Raw genomic sequence first — 23,161 nt, 5'->3', positions numbered from 1 at the left:
CCATGGTATTACAATTATGAGTCCCGGGCTATATGAGGAGGTAAAAGAAGAGCTCATGGATGCCAAGTGCATTAAACAGCACTGTAATTCTCTGATTTCCTCTCACTCTTGTTGGCTCTCACATTCTGCTTGTTGAGGACAGTTCTGGACACTTTTGCACTTCTTAATAATCAACCAGTTTGCATAGATTTAGCTGTTAGAGCACACCAAACCTATGCTGTTGTTTGACACAAGTGGCTGATCATATTTTGTCTATTGCTCCAGCAAAGTGTCAATTAAAGTTCACTGTCTTATGCTCATAGCTCTGATCTATTTTCAGTTCAAAATACTTTTGATGAAAGGTAAGAACTGGGTACAGAAAACCAGAAACCACTGCCCCATTATCAGCCAAATAGAGTTCTCAAGCTTCAGGAGCCTTGTACATATGTTTAATTGTGTATTTTTAGTAGTTTCAAGTATTCAGGTTGCTTTGTTGCTGGTTTTAGCTGAATCATTATGAAGAATACAGTAGAGTTAAAGCATTTGAGTACTCCAGTGCTCAGAAAAATAGAAAGGATAACCTGATCTTGCCCACTGGACAAAAATGGGCTTGAAGGCATTTACCAAACTCGCTCCTTTATTGCATCTTGCAGAACAGAACATGCCAGCTGTGGATGTGGCAGCTTTGTTCACCCTCTTACACCCAGTCTCATGGCAACACTTCTTGCCCTGGCACAGAACTCTAAGCTTTCCTCTGGAGGTCTAAACATCTCTGCAGTACCAACAAAGAAAATGACACTGCTTTTAGAGAGAGATTCCCTTAAACTCTCACACCAATAGCAGCTCTAAACACAAAGATCCTTTTTAAACACTCTCCTGTGCTCTTGGAAGCCACTTGTATTGGAAATAACAGAAATTCAAGAAATACAGTATTATACCATGGAGGAAAGTTCCTCTTCAGGAAAAAATAAACAAGCCTAGTTCTGCTTATTTATGCCACATGAATTTTTAGACTATTAGTCTCAGTTTGCTGGTAAGCTCAATTCCAGTTAACCATTAGTCCTTACTACATCCTTCTCCTATCTGTCCTTTCCTCTTCCCTCTCCCCAGGATGAGCCCAAATAGCACGGGAGGAGTCCCTGAGCCATCACTGCCTTGGAAGCTACAGTGGGGAAAGGGCTGGGGCTGTGCAATTAAACAATTGGAATATGTCTTGAAAAATCCGAGACATCCCTGCTTCCTTGTTCTTGATTAAAGAGGCTCCATTGCCTTCCTCTGCCAACAGCAAACCCAAGTATGTGAAGTATGTTCATGCATATCAAGTCGTTTGAGTCTAAGGAGGCAATTGCACAATCTAATCAAATCCTGCTTGTGTTTATACTCCTGTAAAAATGGAATAACTCCACAGTTGTGTACATTCTAATTATCCTTAAGTGTATGTTGTAATTAGCAGTTACACTTTACATATACATACACCTTTCCTTGGTATTTTTGGGTAGCCCACAAACTAATGTACTGAAAGAATAAACTACCCAAGCTTTCAGTTATCATATGGCAGACATGATCAAAAGTATTTCAGTAAAAATAAAGATTTTTTTTAGGAGTAGTTTCTTCCTTATAACAAGCAGCAAATGAAATATAGAAAACCCCAGTGGAAATTAGAATAAAATAATAAGTAACCACTCTAAATCATACATTGGTGACAAGGCAGCATAGCTGTAAAAATAATACAACATTGAAGAGCTAAAATTTGGAATCTTTACCATAGCATGCCTAAATTTTTCAAGTAGTCAAACCCAAGTTTAAAGGACAAAAATAAAATTCAGGCTTTTAACCAAACTGGATTATATTCTTAATAGAATAACATATATTCTCAATAGAAAAACATTAATGATAACAAAAAAACTGAATATATTTTTGTTCAGCTTTTAACCTGTCTGCTCTTTTTACTTACAGTCTTCACTGTACGTTAGTAATCCAAAACTGGGACTAAATCACACCTTTTATCTCCTACTTACTTTTTATGCCTATGACTCCTAACCAGCTGTTTTATCTGAACAGTACATCTCTGTTTTACAATCAAACCACCTATCCTGCAGCATTTTTCAATTTACTGTTGAGTTCCAGAACGTGAGACACTGTCACCCACTTCAGGTCCTTGCCTTCAAAATAAACAGGAGTTCAAAATACACAGAATGTTTATTTTCATCTGTACTTTGGCAGAAAGCCTTACTGTTCCACACCAAATTGCAGTTCTAACCAGGGGACTTGGCATAATAATCCCACCTCAGATTAAGGCCTCCTGCGTGCTGAGCTCTTTCTGTGAGCCGTAAGTAAACAGGCTGAGGACTGTGCACAATGCAGGAGATTTTTTCATAGATTCACTCAGCATGTGTCCTAAAGAATTACAGGATTATCCTCCCTCATGTCTTTCTTAAAACCAAATTAGGTATTCAAGGCAGTAATTTACTAAATACTGCATTACGTGGTACTACTTTATTTTTCCAGATTGACATTTTCAGAAGGCTCAAGTTGCCTGTAATTCAAGGCTATATATGCATTACCACACGCACAGAAGCATTTGGATGTACTGAATTCAAGCTCAGATTTTAAATACATGCATTCAAATCTGTCATGTTCTGGGCAGGTAAAATTAGTACCAGGTAGGATCTAAATAGCTACCTGCAGCTGTGAGTGCTGAGTTTGTGCTGATAGTGGGATGAGTGGGGACAGAAATTGAGTGTGCACTGATGGAAGCAAAGCCATTCCTAAATTGGTGTCTGCACAAATGTAAAAATAAAAGAAATAAAATAATAATAATTTTAATTTTTTTTTTAAAGTGGTTTAATCAGAACTTCTCTGATGAACAAGTGTTTAATACACTTTTTAGAATGGTCTGCCCTCCTCTAGGAAAAGTAGTGCATTAACAGGGGCAGGTATCTGAGTTAAACTCTTGAAGACCATTGTGCAAAGGGTTCTGTGACACTTATGCTGTTCAGTTACATACACACTGTAATTATCTGGATCTGAAGGCAAATTTAGGGAGCTGTTCCTGCAGGGAACTAGCTGCCTGTATACAGCTTCAGTCAATTGTATACAGTCAATGCAAATTCAGAATGAAAAATTGTCCCTTTTTAATTTTTGTCCCTCTTAGTTTTCAACTTAATTACTTTGACACATTCTTGCAACTATTTGCAGAATCATGCCCTCGTAAAGAGCTGGCCTGACCCCTGTTACTTTTGATTAAGATTTCTTGATTATTCCTAAGGATTCAATCACAATTATTTGCAAATGAGAAATTCAGATCGTTACAGGCACAACTGAAAACATTTGGATAAAAAACACACCCAGCCTATACCAGAACAGCTTAATGAGGGTACTTAAGAATGTTTAATTAAGCAGAGGCCCTTCACCCCCATGGCTCAGATGATACAATATTGTATTTAGTTGCAGTACAAGGCTTGGAAAGCGCCCTTAGTGAGAAAGCTCAGCTCTTTGGGAGCTGGACTGCTCGCCCTTGGTCTGCATCCCAGGAACAGCCTGTAAATAAAATACAAGTCGTGTTGGCTCCTGTCAGTGTGACAGGGGACTGGACTCGGGTGTTTCATGAACATTTAAAGAGAGCAACTGGCATAGCTGCAGCTCCAAATAATCTCCGAGCTGCTGAGACGCATCTGCTCATGTATGCTCTGCGAGTCCTCATTCATCATCTGCTGCTCTTTGTTAGGTACAAAGCCTCTTGCAGTGCAATTACATTCATCCAGGCACGGCCTATCAGAAATGCAATGCCCTGTGCAGTGGTCACTGAGTGTGAGCAGCATAGTGATAGCCCAGCTCCCTTTTAAGGATGCTGTTCTCCAAGCTAGAGAGGCTGATCCCATCCTGGCTGCTGGACATGGCATCTCTTCAACCCATTACATCCTCACTGGGACAGCTGAAAGCAGCAGTGCAGTATCAGTGCTGGTGTGCACGTGCATCCTGCACATACAGAACATGTATGTTGATATACAGTAGGCACAGATTGTGTAACACATCCCTTATATCTGGTAAGGTGGTCTTAGCTCTGACTTTCCACCCACTGATCTGGAGCTGGGAGTAGCACCACAAGAGGCTATATTGTTGCTGTAGTCGACAAGCACCCAGATGTACTTTTTTTTTAATGCTTTATCTCTGGAAACTTGTAGACAAAGCATTGAGACTGAAGCTTGCTGGTAAGGCAGAGCTGATGCTTGTGAGTAGATGCGCCTCAATAGGTAGATCACAAAAAAATACCCCTCACTTGGTCTGTTTTCTACTTGCCTCAGCTCAGTCCAGCACTATTAATAAAACCTTGATGCACTCAGGGAAATATTTGCTGCCAACCATCATCAATCAAGATTCCCTTCAGATAGCACTCTCAAGATGTTTTTCTAGGTGAAACCTTCTCATCTCTCTCTTGAGTCCCACTAAAGGATGTTAAAATTTGGTAGCATAGGGCACCTTCAAGATTATTCTTGTAGGGTTTTCGATGGAATTAGAAAAATCTGAGGATAGAGGAGGATTGTCCCTTTTCAACAGAGCAGCTCATCTCACAGAAAGGGAAATGAAGGGCATGGGAAAACATCCTGAGTGCTTTGTAGTGTTATAAACCTATCTCCCATTAATTCCTTAGGCTCTTTGACAAATTACTGAGGTGCACTGTCTGACGTGCAAATTAGGGACACTTTTGTGCACTGAACCTGTCCTCTTAAGAGGAGAAGTGCTCCAGAACCACCTCCTCATTTCAAAAATGCTACAGAATAGTTGTCAGTATTGACCTGAGCTAGATTAAACCAGCTAGCTAGGAATATAAGGCTGTATATCCCATCAATAATCCCCAGAACTACCCAGTCTGCCACAACATAATACATCAAAAATCCAGCAAACTAGTCACAATAAATCTTCAAAGCCTCTTTCAGTTTAGTATGGAAATCTTACAAAATATACCCAAAGTGATCCTGTTGATCTCCATTACTTGCATTATTAGCAATTGTCTCTTTGTATTCCCTGGCTTATTAAGTGTAAACATAAATGTAAGCCTTCTGTCCTTCTGTGGATGCTTTGTGTGATGAAACAAAGCAGGCTCGTAGCCTGTGAATACAGTTTTGCATAATCTGATAATTATTTGCATAATCTGGTTATTATGGGCTCAGATTTGTTTTAATAGGGTTATAACTGTTGTAAGGGTTATAACATCTAGCACTGACACTGCTTCTGTGTGCCTAAGAATTTTTTTTCAAGTGATGGAAAAGATTTCTCAGTACTCCTTACTGAACTATAAATTGAGCTCATATATGCAGATGATATTAGGAAGATGCTTTTCATTTTCACTTGCTGGTGCCTGACCAGAATTCCCATTGGTGTGGTGGGATCAGGACAGTGGAGAATAAGGCACCTTTCTAATAAGGTCACGAGTCAGCAAACTCCTTTTGCATGGGAGTTTCTCTCCTTCTTTGGGTGGCTTAATGAGCTGCAGTGCAACTCTTGTGTGTGAGAGCATCGTCCATGTATAAATAATGGATATGAGAAATGCCACTACAGTACAGCCCATTAAAGAGAATTAGTGTCAGGATTTGACTCCTAGTATTTTGGAGGAGGGGTTATTTTTCTCTCCTTCACTCACCCCAGCAGAGGAAGAACGTGCCTAAGTTGCTACAGCAAAGTCTCTCCCAAGTATTACATTTCGAGATCCTTTTAAAAACATTTAGGAAGCTGAGCAGATGACTCAACATCTGGCTAATGGAGAGCTCTGGACAAGACCAACTGGATGTTTAGGGCATTTTTCAGTTGTGACTTAAAAGTGTTGAAACATAGGCTTGTTACAGAAAATAAAATACCAGCAATCAAAATTCTGTTACATGAATTCACTAACATGTATACTAACAGTGAATTTGAATGCCTTTCTACAGAAATATATAGTCGTATATTTAATTAAAATTAAAATATATTATTTTAGATGCACCTGGCAGCTATGCTTAAAGTTGTCTTACATTTCACATTTTAAAAATCTCATTTTAAGTGACTGAGCTTTGCAGAAAATTTTAAGGTTTTGGGGGAAATTTTCATGTTATGTGTGTGGGATCTGGCTGAATTCTGAGGGAATAACTAACTTTCAGAACCCCATTATGACATAAGCTTTTTTGTTGTTGTTGTTGTAGACTCACCTTGGTAAATTTGACTGCATTCTTTTTAAAAAAGTATCTCCAATATATTTTTATTCTGATTGGTATTTTCAGTTCTAGGAAAAAATAAAAAAACATGGATAGTGAAACATGTGCTGCAGCAAGTTCACTAAAACTTCAGCACTGCCAGTTCTGAGGATGCAGCTGTGCACCTGCAGAATTCAGCTACAGCATTAGAGGAACAGGGATAAAATGATTTACATTTTTATTTCAGTGGCACTTTAGGAGAGCACATTGGGTCAAAAATGCAAGAAATCACAGATTAATCCAAATCACAGCTGTTCAAGATTGAATTACTTTAAGACAAAGCAAACAAATAAAGAAACAAAAACAAAACAGTCTCTAAATCATGTCGTGATTTAATGGGCCTCAGGTACAGGCACAGCCACATAACTGTGGGTGTAAAGAAAATAATACATTGGGTTTACAATGTATAAATAAGCCTGAGGAGGGGAGGGCACTGCTGTATGATGGGTGCTCAGCTAAGTGGCTGAGTATCTTCTCCTTTTCTGTGCAAGGTTGCTTTAATACCTGCAGGCTTTCACCTCCCTGTAATTGCAACAAAGTCACTTGCTACCTGAAGTGTTTTGAAATCCTCTTCAGGTTTTCTGTGTTTTCCTTCTGTGCGTTTCCATGCCAGTACTCACAACGCATACACATATGGTTAATTAAGAGAGAAGACTTGAACATTTGTAGGCACTTAACCAAAAGCAGATGTTAGTTCATGGTCACTCCTTGCCTTCCCTTTTAAAATTTATTAGTGAGTGCAGTGCTCAAGAAACCAGCAATAACATCACTTGCTTAAGGTTGGCATAGCACGAACAGAGGCTTCCTGTAATGCTCAGTGCTCAGGGCCTTGTGCAGACTGGTGCTCAAGCAAGCTTGCCTGATCTTTCCTTCCAGCTGCAGAACCAGAGGACACCATCCCTAATTCTGCTGTCCAAGTGCAGAGGCAATGCATGACCTTGTTTCCTTAAACCCTTCCACCTCCTGACAGCTTGGAGCTGATGTCTGATGAGGCAGCCCATGCGGTCAGCATCCCTGCCGAGCTCTCTAACTCTGTTTCCCCACTTGGGAAGCTCCCAGGTTTTTCTTAGCAGAGAGTCCCACCCTCAGACCGTCCTCTCATCTTCTCGATGTGAAGGAGAACTTGGGGGTGCATCCCTGCCCTGATCCTATAGAATCATAGAATCACAGAATTGACTGGGTTGGAAGGGACCTCACAGAGCATCAAGTCCAACCCTTGACCACTGCAGTTCCCAGCCCATGGCACTCAGTGCCACATCCAGTCTCTTTTGAAATATCTCCAGGGATGGAGAATCCACTACTTCCCTGGGCAGCCCATTCCAGTGTTTGATCACCCTCTTGGTAAAGAAATTCTTTCTAATCTCCTACCTAAACCTCTCCTGGCACAACTTGAGACCGTGCCCTCTTGTCTTGCTGAGAGTTGCCTGGGAAAAGAGCCCAACCCTCCCCTGGCTCCAGCCTCCTTTCAGGGAGTTGTAGAGAGTGATGAGGTCTCCTCTGAGCCTCCTCTTCTCCAGGCTGAACACCCCCAGCTCCCTCAGCCTCTCCTCATAGGATCTGTGCTCGAGTCCCTTCACCAGCCCTGTTGCCCTCCTTTGGACCAGTTCTGTCCCTCTTTTCAAGGCTCATTAGTGCAGCTCAGGCCTGTGCTGTTCTGGCTGGGCTGCTTTTAGTCCCCTAGTAGCCATGGCTGACAGCTGCTCAGGAGTGTTTACAGCACACTCCAGTGCACCATGTAGCCCAGGCTAATAGGGAAGGTAGGCACTTCTCCTGCTGCCAAGCAGAACAACTTTGTTTGCATATTCCGACACACAAGGGCACACACTCCAGCCTGGGGGAAGTGTTGTGGGATCTGTAGTTTTTCAGCACCTTCCCTTTGTTCAAAATTAAAAGCTGAGTGTGTCTCTTAACCGGGATTGTAATGGCTTTGTGTTCATGCTGCATTCCTTTAAATGCTGTTCGGTGGGCAACAGCCAGATGCTACCTGTACCTGCTGTGTACAGCACTGGGTTGATAGCTGTGGTGAATCACTAGGGAAATGGGTTTTAATAATAAAATCCCAAACATCATGACTTTGGATTACATGAGTGTTCAGTTTTATAACCAGATTTAAAAAAAAAACCCAAAACAAAGGCAGCCTAAGCTCTGGAGATATTAACCTAACAAAACTTATTCCTTCCATGCTGCTTAGTATTCTGTTTTCTCCTCTGCCTTTCTTAATGCAAAAATATTTGCTTGAGGCTAATCCATAAAAAGACCATATTAAGAGAATTGCATAATATCCTCTAAAAATAGAAAGCAAGAATCTAGGACTATAGAACTTCATTTTACTTAGATAAATGAATGACTGAACATGAAAACAAAACTGTTAGCAAGTTACTGTACTGCCATGAAAGGTAAGTCAGTCAGTTCAGCTGTCTTGGCTGGGTGTCATATTTTGTTCTGTGCTCACTGGGAGACTAATTGCCTGAAATAAATATTTGAAGATCTCTGTCTCTGGTCCTTGTAAGCTGTTTGATCAGTTTGGTGTTTCTGATAGGATCTGTTTTTTAAAAGCCTTTAAGATTTCTGTTAGGCAGGTTTTGTGCCATACTGTCCCAGCTCTATAAGTGAAGTGAAAGATGAGGCTCAATTAAGTCTCATCGTTACTAACAGGGATCTGGGAATGATCCAGCAACATTTCAGAAGGTATAGGTCATCTTTCCTTCTTTCCATGCTTGTTTCATCTCATTTTGGGAGGATTACTCCCAGTCCACTTCACTCCCAGGCAAATTTTCTCGTAGTTTGAAGACTGCAAGGTTTGGGGTGAGATTTTTTTGTCTATCTGTATCACATTTTACTAACATTTAAGATCATTTCTGAGATTTTTGAAGTGATGTCTGCTGCTAAGAGCTTTTCCCTCTAGAGCTATCAAGAGACCCAAGTCCCTGCACTGGACGCCTGTTTATAACACAGCTAATTTGATCCATGTTTACCCAGTGGCCTTGGGAAGATGGACCCAGCCTGCCTGGCCCTGTCCAGAAGAGACTGGGCAGTGCTACCTCGTTGCTGACCAAAGAGCTGGAAAGCTGACTATAGCAAAACAGGGACCTACATGTGTCCCAGCCCCTCTTCCCTGAGGATGTCTCTTGCCTGCCCAGTTGTGAAGACTTTTCAACCCCCTTTCCCTTTGAAGGAATGTGTGGAAATAATCTCAGGAAACCCTCCATCTCTTTTTCTCTTTCCTGACCAGAAAACAAACCTCCCTGATCTGAGGTTGCCCTGTATCCCTTGTTTCTGATGCTTAAAGACTCAAAGCCAGCACGATTCTTTTAATGTTGAGGGGACTTTGTAAATGTCATGTGTGTTCCCTTAAGAAAGCCAGAGCTTTGTGAAGGTGATCTGGGTAGGTCTGTCACTGCATGGTGTGTCTGCTGGTTTTGGATGGGGCCCGACCCATGGTCTCTGAAAGCTTGAACTGGCAGAGCAGAGGGGAGCTGGGTGGCAGTCAGGGAAAAGCAGGGGGAGGGGGGATAAAGCCAGACAAGATGCCTGTAGGAGAATGGAGACAAACTCTGTCACCTTAGGACATTTACAAAGCTCTGGGGGACAGGAGCTTAGGGCTGGGAGGTGATGGGATCTGAAAGGTTTGGCTGAGAACTGTTCACTGAACTGTACTGCAACCTCTGAAACTCAGTGTGTGTTTCCCTGGTGCCCATTTGGGCACAAGGGGATAATTGGGTGGCTTTACTTGATGTCTCCCAGCTGAAAAGCTTGTGATTTGATTCTTAGTGTGCTGAGTGTGATCTGCAAAGCTTTGGAGGCTACTGCCAGCAGTGTCTTGGTGTAATGCTTGTTTTTAGAAGAGACTTTCTTCAGTCTACAAAGTGGGATGACGGCGCCGTGGTGCTTTTATGCAGAATGACAGCCAATAATTTCATGCCCCAAGCTTGTGTCTTGAGGGCTGATTCAGCACAGAAAAAGAAAAAAAGAAAAAAAGGCAGAAAAAAAAAAGGATTTGACTTCTTTTTATATAGGATTGTGAAAAGCTGATTGTTTTTGTAGCTCAAATAGCTTTGCACTCGGGCTCTACAGTGTGGATTTCAGAATTACTCTGTGCTGAACTGGATCCTTATTTTAGTGCTCTGTGTCTCTGCCTTGCACTTTGCTTTCCCTATGGAAAGCAATTTATGCTCCAGCCTGGCATAGTGGTGCTGGGCTCATAAGAAAACACTATTGACAGTGGTGATAGATTCACCCACTGCTTACTGAGTGCAGAAGAGTTAAACTGATTGCATTTCTACAGTCAGTATATTTCTCTGCTCATTGTTTGTGTCCTGCTGGTGGAGAAACAGATAAGTTGCATAGTAAATCTCTCTAATCAACACAAGAGACAAATAAAAAGAACAACCACCCTCATTTGTTACAGGTACTTCAGAAGCATGGTCATCTGAAGGATGGATGCTGGGAAGTTTCTCTTTCTTCTTCAGAAAGGCTTCTTAAAACGGGCAGAGCTAGCCAGGCATCTCAGGAAAGGACAGAGGCACACATTAAAAGTACCTAGAAAAAGGGTACTTCTGTTGTCTCTCACTTACAAAACATATTCCATAAAGCACATGGGGCCCAAAGCATGTAGCTAACAGAAAGGGACTGGTTTCTGAGTTCTGATGCTCACTCTCTGCCTGTTTGCATTCAGATCCAATGGATTCAGTTCCCTTTACATGTTTCTCCTTCCCTCCCTCTGAATTAAAGCTCACCTCTGTTCGGAGCCATCCCCAGTCAGACCTTTTCCTTGTTGTGGAAATGTGGGTGCTGTAGTGGATAAATAAAATACTACTGGATGATAAGCTATAAATAATGTGTGTACTGGCCACTGCTGCAGTGTTTAATGCATTTATTAACTATGTAGAGGTGTGATTTGTGGAAGCTGGAGTTGTAGCAGCAAGACAGCATGTCTGGGAAAAAATTCAGGGCTGTAGTGTCTGCAAAGGATGGAGGGTGAGGGATTGGGGCAGGTGGGAAGAAGAAGGTTGTTCCTAGATTTGGGAGGATCTTACGGTGGTTATTAAGTGCAGGACAAGAGAAGACAAGGTTAGGATGTGTCTTAGCATGGACATAGAATTGAACTTAGCTAGGAGCCACTGGATTTAGAAGGAAACAGAGATCCACAGTCAGGAGGAGAAATATCTCTGTAATATTCTTTGCTCCTTTCAGAAAGCCACCAGCTCCTCTGCCGGCCCTGATTGTTTTTTTTTCCTAGGAAGAAAACATGTAATATCCTGCTTCTGATCATGAGAGTCTTATCTTGTCTGGATAGTCAATTGGTTTCTCTGCCAGCCCTTAACCAATACTTTAGTTAAAGTATTAAAAGCTAAAGGTTGCGAAGACCAAAACTAGGTTTGTGTGATGTACAGGATACTGAAGAGCTCATCAGGAGGTGCATGAATGTGATTATCTCTAAATATCATTTGTTGGTTGTGCTACCACAGTGATAAGATTTTCTGTAAAAGCAGATGTTCATTTCCACAGAGTAAAAAAAGCTTAAGTGAGTGCAAGGTTTGGGGCAGTATGGGGGCAGTTTCATCTGAGTAGCCCACGTTACTGAATTCCACTTCCCTGGGAAGCCATGGTGAGTGTCAGCTTGTCCTAGATAATGCTGGTTTACAGTCAGAGCCATGTCACAGCTGAGTGTGTAAGTCATTAGCAAGTGCTGTTTCACCCCAGCATATAAGATTTTGTACCTTTTTCCATACCTTTAATCAGTTATTTTAAGATGCTTTTCTTCCATCGTTTTTTTTGGTGGGCCAATAATAATAATTATTATTATTTTTATTGGCCCAGCCACGCTTGTGTTCTGTATCTTTTTGTCAATAGATAAGAGCTTTTTATTAATATTAAAAAAAAATGTAAGTTTGGATACAGACTTAGCCATTTTTGTGGGCTATTTTACTCCTGTGGAATTAGACACTTCTGCCACCCTTGAAGGTACCATCTTGCCTGTGCATAAGGCATGTAGGAGGCCTGAGATGGGGCTTGGCAGTGAATAGAATCATAGAATCATAGAATTGGCTGGGTTGGAAGGGACCTCAGAGATCATCGAGTCCAACCCTTGAACCACCGTTGCGGTTGCTAGACCATGGCACTGAGTGCCACATCCAGGCTCTTTTTAAATATCTCCAGACACGGAGAATCCACTACTTCCCTGGGCAGCCCATTCCAATGCTGGATCACTCTTTCCGTAAAGAAATTCTTTCTAATATCCAACCTAAACCTCCCCTGGCACAACTTAAGACCCTGCCCTCTTGTCTTGTTGAAAGTCATTTGGCAAAAGAGACCAACCCCTACCTGGCTCCAACCTCCTTTCAGGGAGTTGTAGAGAGTGATGAGGTCTCCCCTGAGCCTCCTCTTCTTTAGGCTGAACAACCCCAGCTCTCTCTTTGGCATCTTGCATAACAAACAACTCTCCTTTCCCCAATTTGTTGATAGCATAGGTATTTCCTATCAGAATTGCCTGCAGCTGTACCTGATGAGCACTGGTTTCTATTGCTTAATCTTGGATGATGGAAGATGCTATAAGTATCCAGTGGCTGGGGATATCCTTCATAATTCAGTGTCTCCCAGCCTGGTTATATTTCCACCAAAGCCATCAGCATAACCTACAAGCCCTTTTTTTTACCTCTAATAAGGTCTTTACTCACTGGAGTACAAATATAGCAGTTTCACTACATGTAGAGTCCTTATTGCCCAAGAGCAGAGCAGGGAGAATTTTTCCCTGAGGTTGTAATTACAGGACATATGCTTTCTATAGCACTCTCTTCAACTTGTAGGTGGGGTTGGTTTTTTTCCATTACTTGTGATTTAGTGGTGCACTCTTGTATTATAGTAGTGCATCCTATGCCAGCATTTCCATTATAACCTGTTTTTACAGGTTTATAACTCAACAGTAAAAATGTACTCTTCCAATTTGAAACTTGGCATATAATGTCTCATCTCATCCTCAAAATGATAGCTTTTTCTTTCCCTCTATCTCCCCCCCTACCAAAAGCATTGCATTTTTCCTGTAATTTTAAATGGAAGATACTGTCCTTTCTGTTTTGATAAAAGCCTGTCTGTTTATTACAATTACTTTTCAGTTCTGAGAAAGGAAGACTTTATAATAGAGGATGCATGTGAATAAGTGTTGTTGATGTTAGAATGACTACACCAAGTATATGGTACAGAGAAATATTACCTTCCAACTGAAAGCGAGGGAATATTGATCAAAATGATTGAAAAGCATTTTTTGATGTTGATTTTGTTTCTAGGCTGTTGATTTTACCCTCAAAGTAGTATTCTCAAAGGTAAATATATTTTAGCTTCTGCACTCTGCTGTTTATCAGGATGAATACAGTACAGGCAGATTTTGCTGCATATAGACAGAATAATGATATCTTTTTCGTTTCTCGTTTGAGAAACACAGGACAGAAATAATATCATTTATAACTTTGGTGTTGAGACCAACTACCAAGAGTACTCTTGTAGTTAGCACAGTGTTATGAGTCCAGAGCAGGTGTAACCAGCAAAGCACAATGTTTTCAGCAGAGAGTGAGAAGCAGGGAATGTAACACTGAGAAGTACAAGGCAGATATGGTCCTTATGGTTTATACTGTCAGGCTCTGAACCTGAGCCTCCCATGAAGCCTCACATTCCAGTTCAATGTAGTTTGGGTGTTTAGTATACAAGAAATTCAGGACTGAAATCCAGTTTCTCCTTCTTGACCTCTTCTCCTCTTGGAGCCATCCATTCAGCAGTTGAAGTCTACCCAGCTGCCATCCAAAGAAGTTTCCCAACCTCTGGGAATTCCACCACCACTGCAAACATGGCAGGAAGGTTTCAGTACAACAAAGGCTTTCTTTACTGTAGTAAATCTACTCCTAGGCATTTCTTTTTCTATTTAGTTAAATTTATGCTTACCATAACCACTTCAATGGTACTAATTATGTAAGAGAGAAATTTCAGGGAAGGTGTTTATTAATAAATTGAGCTATTATTTTGTCATATATTTTAAAACTATCAATATATATACTGAATTCCTTCTTGCTGTAGCTGTCTTTCTCTTAAATCCCATTTAAATCCCATTTTTCAGTTGTTTCTTATATATTCATTTATAAATTTATAAAAAGCAGGGAATGTGCTTCCTAATGAGAACTTGAGTTCCTTCATTTGTATTCTGCAATCAGTAATTAGGCCAAAGACTTTTTTGTATCCATAGGCAGCACCAGTGGCTCTCAGACATAAAATAAAATAGTTGTACATGGCACTGAAGTTTCTGAGGGTATAAAATTAGAATGCTCAGCATTTCCTCACACCAGCTCTAGTCCAGTCCATCTCTGCCAAAACCAGTGGGATTCTTCAGTGTGAAAGGAATGCAACACTGAGGTTCAGATCCTCATTTTTTGCAGGAAATGAATTGCAAGTCCAACCAAACTTCCAGGAAGTATCAGACGTGCCCAGTGTGTAAATCCAGGTCTTCTGCTCTAAGACTTTATTGTACATTTTACACTGGTAGCTCCTATGAAAGAGTGCTGTTTATGTTTTTAGAATATAGAAGGAAAGAAATGATACTGAAAACCATGGAAGTACTTAAATCAACAACAGCATCATTTACTGCAAATATCTTCAGCACCATGGGGATTGCTATTATAAAAAGGCAGAAAAATCCCAGCCCAGTCATGTTCACTTGAGCAATGGAAATATTAAACACCTTGTGAGGCTAGACAGAGTGCATACAATTGCTTCATTTTGTATCATGCTGCCACCAGAAATATTTTTTACTTGAGTCAGCGTGGAGAGCACACAGTAATAGCAACAGATGGATGAGAGAGATGGCTAAAGATACAGCAGTTTCATTGTTTGGGTTGTGACCATCTAAAATTTTCCTTCATTAAATATTACTCCATTTATAATAATCAGTGAATGTAATGTAAACAAGCAGCTCAGTTTGAATTACAGGTATATGTGCTAAAAGACATGAAATATTCTTTGTTGTAACTTTCCAGAAGAGACTCTGTGGTAGTCATGCAATATATTAAAACTGTATTTGTATTTGCATAAAAATGCTTGGAAAGATTGCAAGAATCATTAAGTATAAAATACTGCTGTGTTGTATATTTTCCTAAAACTGGGGAATATGAGAGGGTTTATGTTAATACACAGTGGTATGGTAATTAGCTGTCATATTTCATCTTGCAAACATCCAGCATCGTTTTTAAGGGGCCACAGAATGTAACATGTTCTCTGCATCTGATGGCTCTCATAATTACTAAGAACCCTTAGCTGACTGTTGGAAATTTTGCTGTAAATTCAAATCAGAACGTGGATGTTATTGGAAAAGATGAAGTTACATTTGGAGTTTATTTGCTAATCATGAGCAAATCACTGTCAAAATTATAGGACTATGACAACCCATGCCAGTTTATCTAATTGTTTTGTGTGTGCTGTATGTATAAATTTTGCAGGGAATAAATTTTGCATTTGTTCCTAGGCACAGAAGAAGCAGAAATCCAATGAATCTATAGATACAGAGATCTGTCTTAACGAGGTAAGAGTGTGGATTATCTGTATTTCACAGCACAAGTGGCTCTCCATAATACAGAATGTTCAAAGTCTGTCAATTTTATAATGGGTTTACCTCACTTTAAAGTCTTGTTAGTATCACTGTGTTTCGATACCATAATTTATTAAAGAATGATCTTACTCAGAAATCTGGAGCTAGACTCAAAGTTGCCTCTGCTGACTTTATGTTTTAATAACTGTGTAGTACATGATTAGGGAGATCCCATGGTAATTACCATTACACCTCACAAGTATAATTAGCTCATAGTCTGCAGGAACACAAGACAATATGGCTTTTAACAAACCCACAGAAACATGCTCGACATCATTGTGTGGCTAACAAAAATGACCAGTTTAAGGCATGAGATGAGGTTCATGTCAGGAGATGGGATGCTCCTATGTGAGGAGACAGACTGACAGCCCTGAGAAACATGTAGGGCTGTCAGCCTGACCTCCAGTGATCCCTTTCAGAAGTCAATGTTAAATCAGTTTCCACATCTGTCAGTCCATATCTTTTGTATTAGTATCTCAGGAAGCTTCATAATTAGTGATGTACGTAAATTAATTTTTACAATGTGGAAAGATATAGCCTAGGAATTGAGGCAAGCTCAGCTGTATTGCCATAAGCCTCCACATCCTCTAGGTTCTCCTCCAGTCCAGATTTGCACAGATCTTCGAATCAATGACATTTCTGTAGCCCATTTCTAATTCTTTAGATACTATTAAGAATTTCCTGTAGATAGTAGAATGAAGTCTAAGAATATGAGAGGGAACAATAAAGTAATAATAACATATCTGCTGACATCTTGTGCTGGTAAAAAACCTTTCACAAGAAGGCCTTAGTAGCTGTAGTTTGCTATTAAAAACTGCTGGTCCATTTTTTCCCATACTCACTCTGTGGCAGTTTCCAAAAAGCAGATGCCCAGGGATGAGTGCAGGAAAGCACATTGTGATAATTCCCCAGTGCCTCTCCAGTAGTTTAGGTCTCAGGGCCTTCCAGTGTGACAGTCCTTGGAGGTGAAAGCAAAATGAGGGAATGGCAGAGATATGGCCATTAATTCCTTCCTGGCTCTGCATGCAGCCATTCCTCTGGAAACTGAGGCTCCACTCTCATTCTTTGCATCTGCTTCCCTGGGTACATCTGCCTTGTACCTTGGCCCACTGCCTCTCCCTCTGTGGGGTCTGAGCAATTCCACATGGAGTAGGTTGGACTTCTGGAATGTAAAGCCTCCTTGTAGTCTGAATTACTCTGATGTTGTGATCATAGCTATTTGCTGGCATTTTTATTTTTTTTAATGAGGATAATTAGCAAGTTGTACCTCCTCTTTAAGTAGCTCACTATCATCTGCCAATCTATACTTGCATATGCATGCTGTTTATTTATTGGTACCAAAGAAGACAAGGAATGTAAATAATACAGCAATTAAGGGAGAAAAAGGCATGAGAAGGCCAATTTTTCATAAGCTAGAAGCCTCTGCCTTTTCTTATCCCATAGATTAGATTTTATCTATTGTTTTCCAAAAGTAATTTGTTATCAGTTGTTCTGTTGACTGTGCAGAGTTGCAGCTTCTCTGCATTGGCTTTTTAAATAAACTGGCATGATAAAGGCAGCCAAAAAATTGCTGTGAGTAGCACGGATGTGTTTAAACACTGCTAATGTAGAGATTGTTGAATTCTTTCTTCTTTTTTAATTCTTTTTCAGTTGTGTTGTACTGATGTTTCTAGCCTTTAAACTAACCTTAGCATACTGTTGTTTTAACATCTGGCATTATTCCTTTTGTATCTTTCCATCTGTGACTGCACTTTATAGGCAACAGGAGGGTGGGACACGAACAAACAAAAGATTAATTTCAAGATGTAGAGTTAAATATTTTGCAATGAAAATGTGTAATGGTGACCAAAGGAAGTATTGTGTCTTGCAGAATGCTATTGGGAGAGACAACACAGCAAGAGTCTCCACCAGTCACATATCTTCAGAGAGTTCCCTGGCTCTTCCCAGAAGCTTCTATCTAAGCACATGGCTCACTCTGATGACACTTGCACTCTCACTCTCTTTGTTCCTAAGCTCATCAGTCACCTTGTAGCTGCATTATGAAGGGACATGAGGGGGAAAAAAAGAAAAAAAAAAATCAAAATCTGTTTCCTGTCTTCTGTTGTTTCTCTGGAATTCCAGGTCTGGGAGCTAAGCTGAGGGACTCCTGCTAGAATGGATTCAGTCAGCTGGATTTTTTTTTTTTTATTTTTTTTTTTCTTCTCTAAAAAAGCTTCTTGTGATATTTAGAGGCTTTGTGAAATATTTGGTGCAGTGCTACATTCCAAACCCAAAAGGCTTTTGGGCATGCAGTGTTTTAAAGAAACAGTGTGTAAATTTGCCTGTAAAGCGACCTGGTTGGATTATTTTAATAATTATTATTTTAATTCTGGCTCTTACCTAAGAAGGAGGATGGCTTTTTTCTTAAGATCGTATTTATCTCATTGAACGGTTTTGGTTTTCAAATTGATTTAACTTCAGATAATGAAGGATGCCAGGTTTTTGTCTAACGGTGAATGTTCTCCCAGAGAGTGGACTTTATGAAACTTTTTCATTTGATGAATTGCTACTGATGTTTCTCTCTTTCAGTGTATTAGCATTTTCCTCTTTAAATGTTTATGTACTGTAAGTGATTCTGCGTTCCCTGCTGAGAAGCCATTATAATTCACATACAGGTATAATGTAAGTCTTTCAGTTTAAATTCTCATAAAAATAGCGTGGCATAGAACTTCCTAACAGTATGTTTCTCTTTTAATTATAATAATCCAGCCTTAACAAGGGTGAAGATTCTTTAGCAAGAAGCAGCCATTGTGAAAGCTTGATAAAGATACATTTCTTTGAATTTGAGAAGTGGGAGAAACAAATTCTGCTACAGGGTTTCAGCTGTACAGTCTACGGTCTTCTGTGCTTCCATTGTGATAATATAGTCCAGTTATTATACCCTTTGTTTAATAAAAACTGACATACAATTTATTTGCTCTACTAAAGCAGCATTATCTGTTCATACGTAACCAATGTCAGCTCCAAAAGTTACAGGAACCTCATGCCTTACTTCTCTTATCACAACACTGTAAAGAGACAAGAGGCAGTAGGATATTATTTAAATTGTGGGGTTTTTTCTTAGACTGCTTAAATGAACCCAAAAGGATGGTGGATCCAATCACAAGACAGCCTCATGAACACTCACCCAGGTGACGGGAGGTTCTCACCCCCGTGGTTCCTACCACAGCCCTTGGCATTGCTGACACAATGAAATGTTTGCAAGACCAGTTCCATAAATTCTTTTAATGGTTTGGATGGCAGTATTGCCAGGATCTGTAATTTTATCCATTCGGTGACACTGACAGCCTGCAATGGCACGTGATGATTTTCTCCAGTATCTAGAAGGAATTCTTTAAAGCTTTAAATGCCATCAGATAGGCAGCATTTCTCCTAAGGGCTGTCTTTTTACCTTACTGTGATGGCTTGTTGACTGTTACAAGCAGTTATGTCCAAATGATCAGCAGTAATCAGGTTTTGTTTCTCCCGAAAGTAGAAGATAACTTTGCCAAGCAAGGAGCTCATCATGCTGATTTTACAGATTTACATTGAAACTTGCACAGTTTTGCCCCAGCCTGCTCTGAAATGTCCACATCAGTTGTTTACAAACCATAAAGTACAAATTACTGTTTTATAAACTGCAATGAAGTTTGAGAGTGTGCAAAATGCACATCCTTACACTAAGAGATTACCAAACCCACTGACAGGTTCATCTTCTGAGCTTTTTTCTTAGCTAATAACAAACACTTCCCTAAACTCTGAAATTCACTTATATACTCCTGATTATGGTCCCATAATACATGTTTCAAAGCACTGTGTATGCAATAGAATTCTTGGATACTCTGTGCCACAAATTAGACAATATTACTCTTTAATGCTGTGCTGATAAGAAGCAGCAAATAACTTTCAAAGGCATCAGAGCTGCTTTCAGAGAAGAATATAGCACATCATTACCAGCAATGCCCATGTGGTGCCTGTTTCTCCTCTTGTAGAAGCTAATCAAATTATTGAAAACTAGTGACAACAGAAAAAAAAAAAAGATGATGAGATTCATGATTTTAAAAATAAATCATTTTTTATATCAAAAGGAGTTGGTAGCATAACCTATTGAAATGCTAATTAATGTAACATTATAATTCAGAAGTTTGACATTATCCAATTAAAAATATTTTCAAAAATTCATAAACATTAAAACTATTAAATCCATCTTTGATCCACAAAGCTTTCTTTAAAATATCATTTGTATTCAGCACATTAACCATTTTAAACAGAACTGGGAAATAACCTCTTGGTATATATACTTTTTTGAAGATTTTTTACATTTGGTGTGATCACAGCATCTCTGTTACATTTAATACCAATTATAAGAGCTTTGACACTGTGTGATCCAGAATAAAAGTAATTGATCACTTCACATACTGTAAACAACAACCTAATTAAGTTCTGATTACAAAAGAAATTGTTAGTTATCTGATTCAATGAGAATTACCTTTGGAAATATAATTATGTTTGTAGTAGATGAAGAAATAGTGTTTTATACAGGCAGCAGTGCTACCACAAACAAAAGAGAGCACTCAAGGGTTTGTTGGTTTTTTTTCCAGTGTAAATGAAAAGCATACTGAATTCTTAATTAAAAAAAAATAAAAATTGCTTATTAGAAAGGCAAGAGGGAAAAAACCCCTCAGAGCCTGACACCTAATGAGGTTTTTACAGGGATCACCATGCAAATATTGGAGGATTTTTAGAAGTTGGATGTGGTGTGGGTGATGTCAGTTTAGCATGGTGACCTTGTCAGTGCAGTCATTTGCCACAGTACTGAGGTATGCAAATTGGGTTTTTTTCACCTTCCAGTCACTAAAATGCCATGTGTTGAGTGCTCAATGAACAAGTCTATTCCGGACTTTATATATTCCTTTAATACACTCATTTTATCAATATAACACTAATCTAGGAAGTACCCAAATGCAGGATGAACATACAGATGAGTTAGGTTTTAATTTTAAATTTATTCAACCCACTTGTGTGTAATTTAAATTGTGGGCTACCGTAAACATACAAATAATCTTTTTGACACAATTTAACACAAAATGGATCAGACTTTGTCAGCACTATTATTAGGAGCATGTATACTCTGCCATGATATCTAACCTGATCATTTGGTGCATGTTTCTCCTTAAAAAGAGAAATTTTACCTTAAAAGGTAAAATTCAGACTGAGCTGAAATACCCAGCTAAGGGTTTGCTCTATTTAACACAGATACTCGTTCCACAAGAGACCTTTCAGATACCACTAAAAATAAAAAGACCCAAAGTTTCCACTTGCCCCAGCAAGTGATGGGGGGGTCAGTGCAGAGAACAGCCCTGGTTTCCCTGGATCTGCTCTCCAAGATCCCAGGTGCCTCCTGGGAATGGGGAGGGGGATTCTCAGCAGGGAGTAGGAGCTGCTCTCCCAGTGGCACTGCCTGAGGAGCAGCCTGATTCCCACCCTGCTATGAGGAAGACTCAGGAGGAACAGGAGTTCAGAAGCATTTCAAAGCATTTCATAGGCAGACTCTTTTTTTTTTTTTTTTTTTTTTTTAATGAAGTTGTGTCCCTCTAATACCCAATCTTTTGAACATGAGGGATGTTAACAGATTGAGGGATGCTGCAGTTTCCATCCGTAGCCTGAAAACACGACAGGGAATGAATGCTTCTGCTGAGCCTGAGCCATCAGGCTGGAGATGAAGAGAATGAAGAAGGAATCACCTTGAAATCTCAATTTAATTCTGATTTGTGATAGTTGGCTTAATCTCAATGATATATCCATGGATGGTGAGAAACCAGTAAAGGAGAAAAGCAAAACTCAGAACAGCTCCCTGACGGGTCCTGGTTTTTGTGTATGTCAAGTGACACTTAGATTGAAACAGAAGAGTTGGATTCTGCTAGAGAGAGCAGCTCCTTCAGAGGAAACAGTGAAAGATGGAAGAATGATCAGTTTTTTGTATAGTGATTATAACTTCCTTTTATAAAATGGAGTTGTATTGTCTTCTACAGCAAAGTGCATCTGCCTCACTGGAAAATGTATATTCACTGACAGGACATCTACACTAAAACTGTTCTGGGCTAAAAAGGCCCCTAAGATTGTTCTATACAGTAAGGTTAGTCAGATTCTACCTGATGTCCCAGAAATATACTTGCTTCTGATGAAATGGCAGAGAAATTAATCCAGTTACTTGTTAAATAGTTCTCATTTTTAAATATTTGCTTTTTCTAACCAGCTCAGTTCTTTCTATGACATTTCAGTTATTGTTTTTTTCTGGTTCTCCTTTGACTTAGGAAGGTAATTTTCTCCACACTCTACAGTAATCCACTTTATAGATTCGCATCAGTGTTGTGGGTTTTTTCCTTTTTTTTTTAATTACAGCCTTTGTTTTTGAGGAAAAAAAAATGCAGTGAGGAACACATCTCTACTGAATGACCTACACCTCTAGGAAGGGGAGAAAACTGCAAGTTCCAGTTCATCCATTTAGCACTGGTTTGACTAAAACATGATGTTTGCTATTCCACGAGGGCATTTTTAATTTAGTTTGGTACTGACCGAGGATTAAAAAGTTTCAAACTGTCAGTGACTTAAAATACTTAAAGACTTCTAATGTATTTTCCAGTTGGAATTTCAGTCAAATGGATAAAGTCTCACTACTAAATAGTATTTTTTTCAAAAGTAAGAAGTTTCATTAGGAAATCCCAGTGGGTCTATTTTAAGGTAAATTCAGGGTGAAATCCCATTTTTAACTCAGTATTAGCTTAACACTAAGTAGCTGAACAATATACACCCTTCTTCCATGTCTCTTCTGAGTATGTTTGCCTTCAGGGTATGGTCATACTTCACAGACACATCTGAGTTATGGTCACCTCAGTAATCAGAAGCCAAGCTCTGCAACTGCTCCTTAGATGCTCCAGCTCTTTTATCATTCATAAAAGCCAGAGCAACAAATTCAAGGTATAGCCTAAAGATTATCTGAAGTTTAAAAGAGCACAGAGGCAACCAATTCCTCAGTAGCATTTCTTACCAATATAGAGTGTGGTATTATAAATTGGTGCCACCTAGACTAGTCACTAAAATTCTTTGAGTTTTCCAGCAGTGGAACCAATGATGTGAATTTCCTTCTGACTCCCTCAGTGTGACATTGAAAGTAGGAGGTAACAGTCAAAGTCCTGCTGTTGTAAGTGCAAAAATGTTGTATGTTTTGTTCTGAAATACAGCCCCACTCCACCCTTTCCTGAGTTGGTTTGCTTCATCTGCCTGGAAGTACCAGAGAGCTGAAAATGGTTGA

At 39.7% G+C, this 23,161-nt stretch overlaps 1 protein-coding gene across 1 annotated transcript in view; it reads left to right on the top strand.

Annotated features, from left to right (window-relative positions):
* Positions 1 to 18,794, top strand: part of GFRA1 (GDNF family receptor alpha 1) — a 138,596-nt gene extending 119,802 nt beyond the window's left edge. The window contains exons 8-9 of the mRNA XM_008490116.2: positions 15,709 to 15,765; positions 17,702 to 18,794. Of these exons, the coding sequence (XP_008488338.1) occupies positions 15,709 to 15,765; positions 17,702 to 17,863 (219 nt within the window). The 3' untranslated portion in view covers positions 17,864 to 18,794. The remainder of the gene's footprint in view (positions 1 to 15,708; positions 15,766 to 17,701) is intronic.
* Positions 18,795 to 23,161: the final 4,367 nt, after the last annotated feature.

Source organism: Calypte anna, chromosome 6 (genome assembly GCF_003957555.1).
Source record: "Calypte anna isolate BGI_N300 chromosome 6, bCalAnn1_v1.p, whole genome shotgun sequence".
Classification (NCBI taxonomy): Eukaryota; Metazoa; Chordata; class Aves; order Apodiformes; family Trochilidae; genus Calypte; species Calypte anna.
This window is presented reverse-complemented; position numbering and strand designations above follow the sequence as displayed.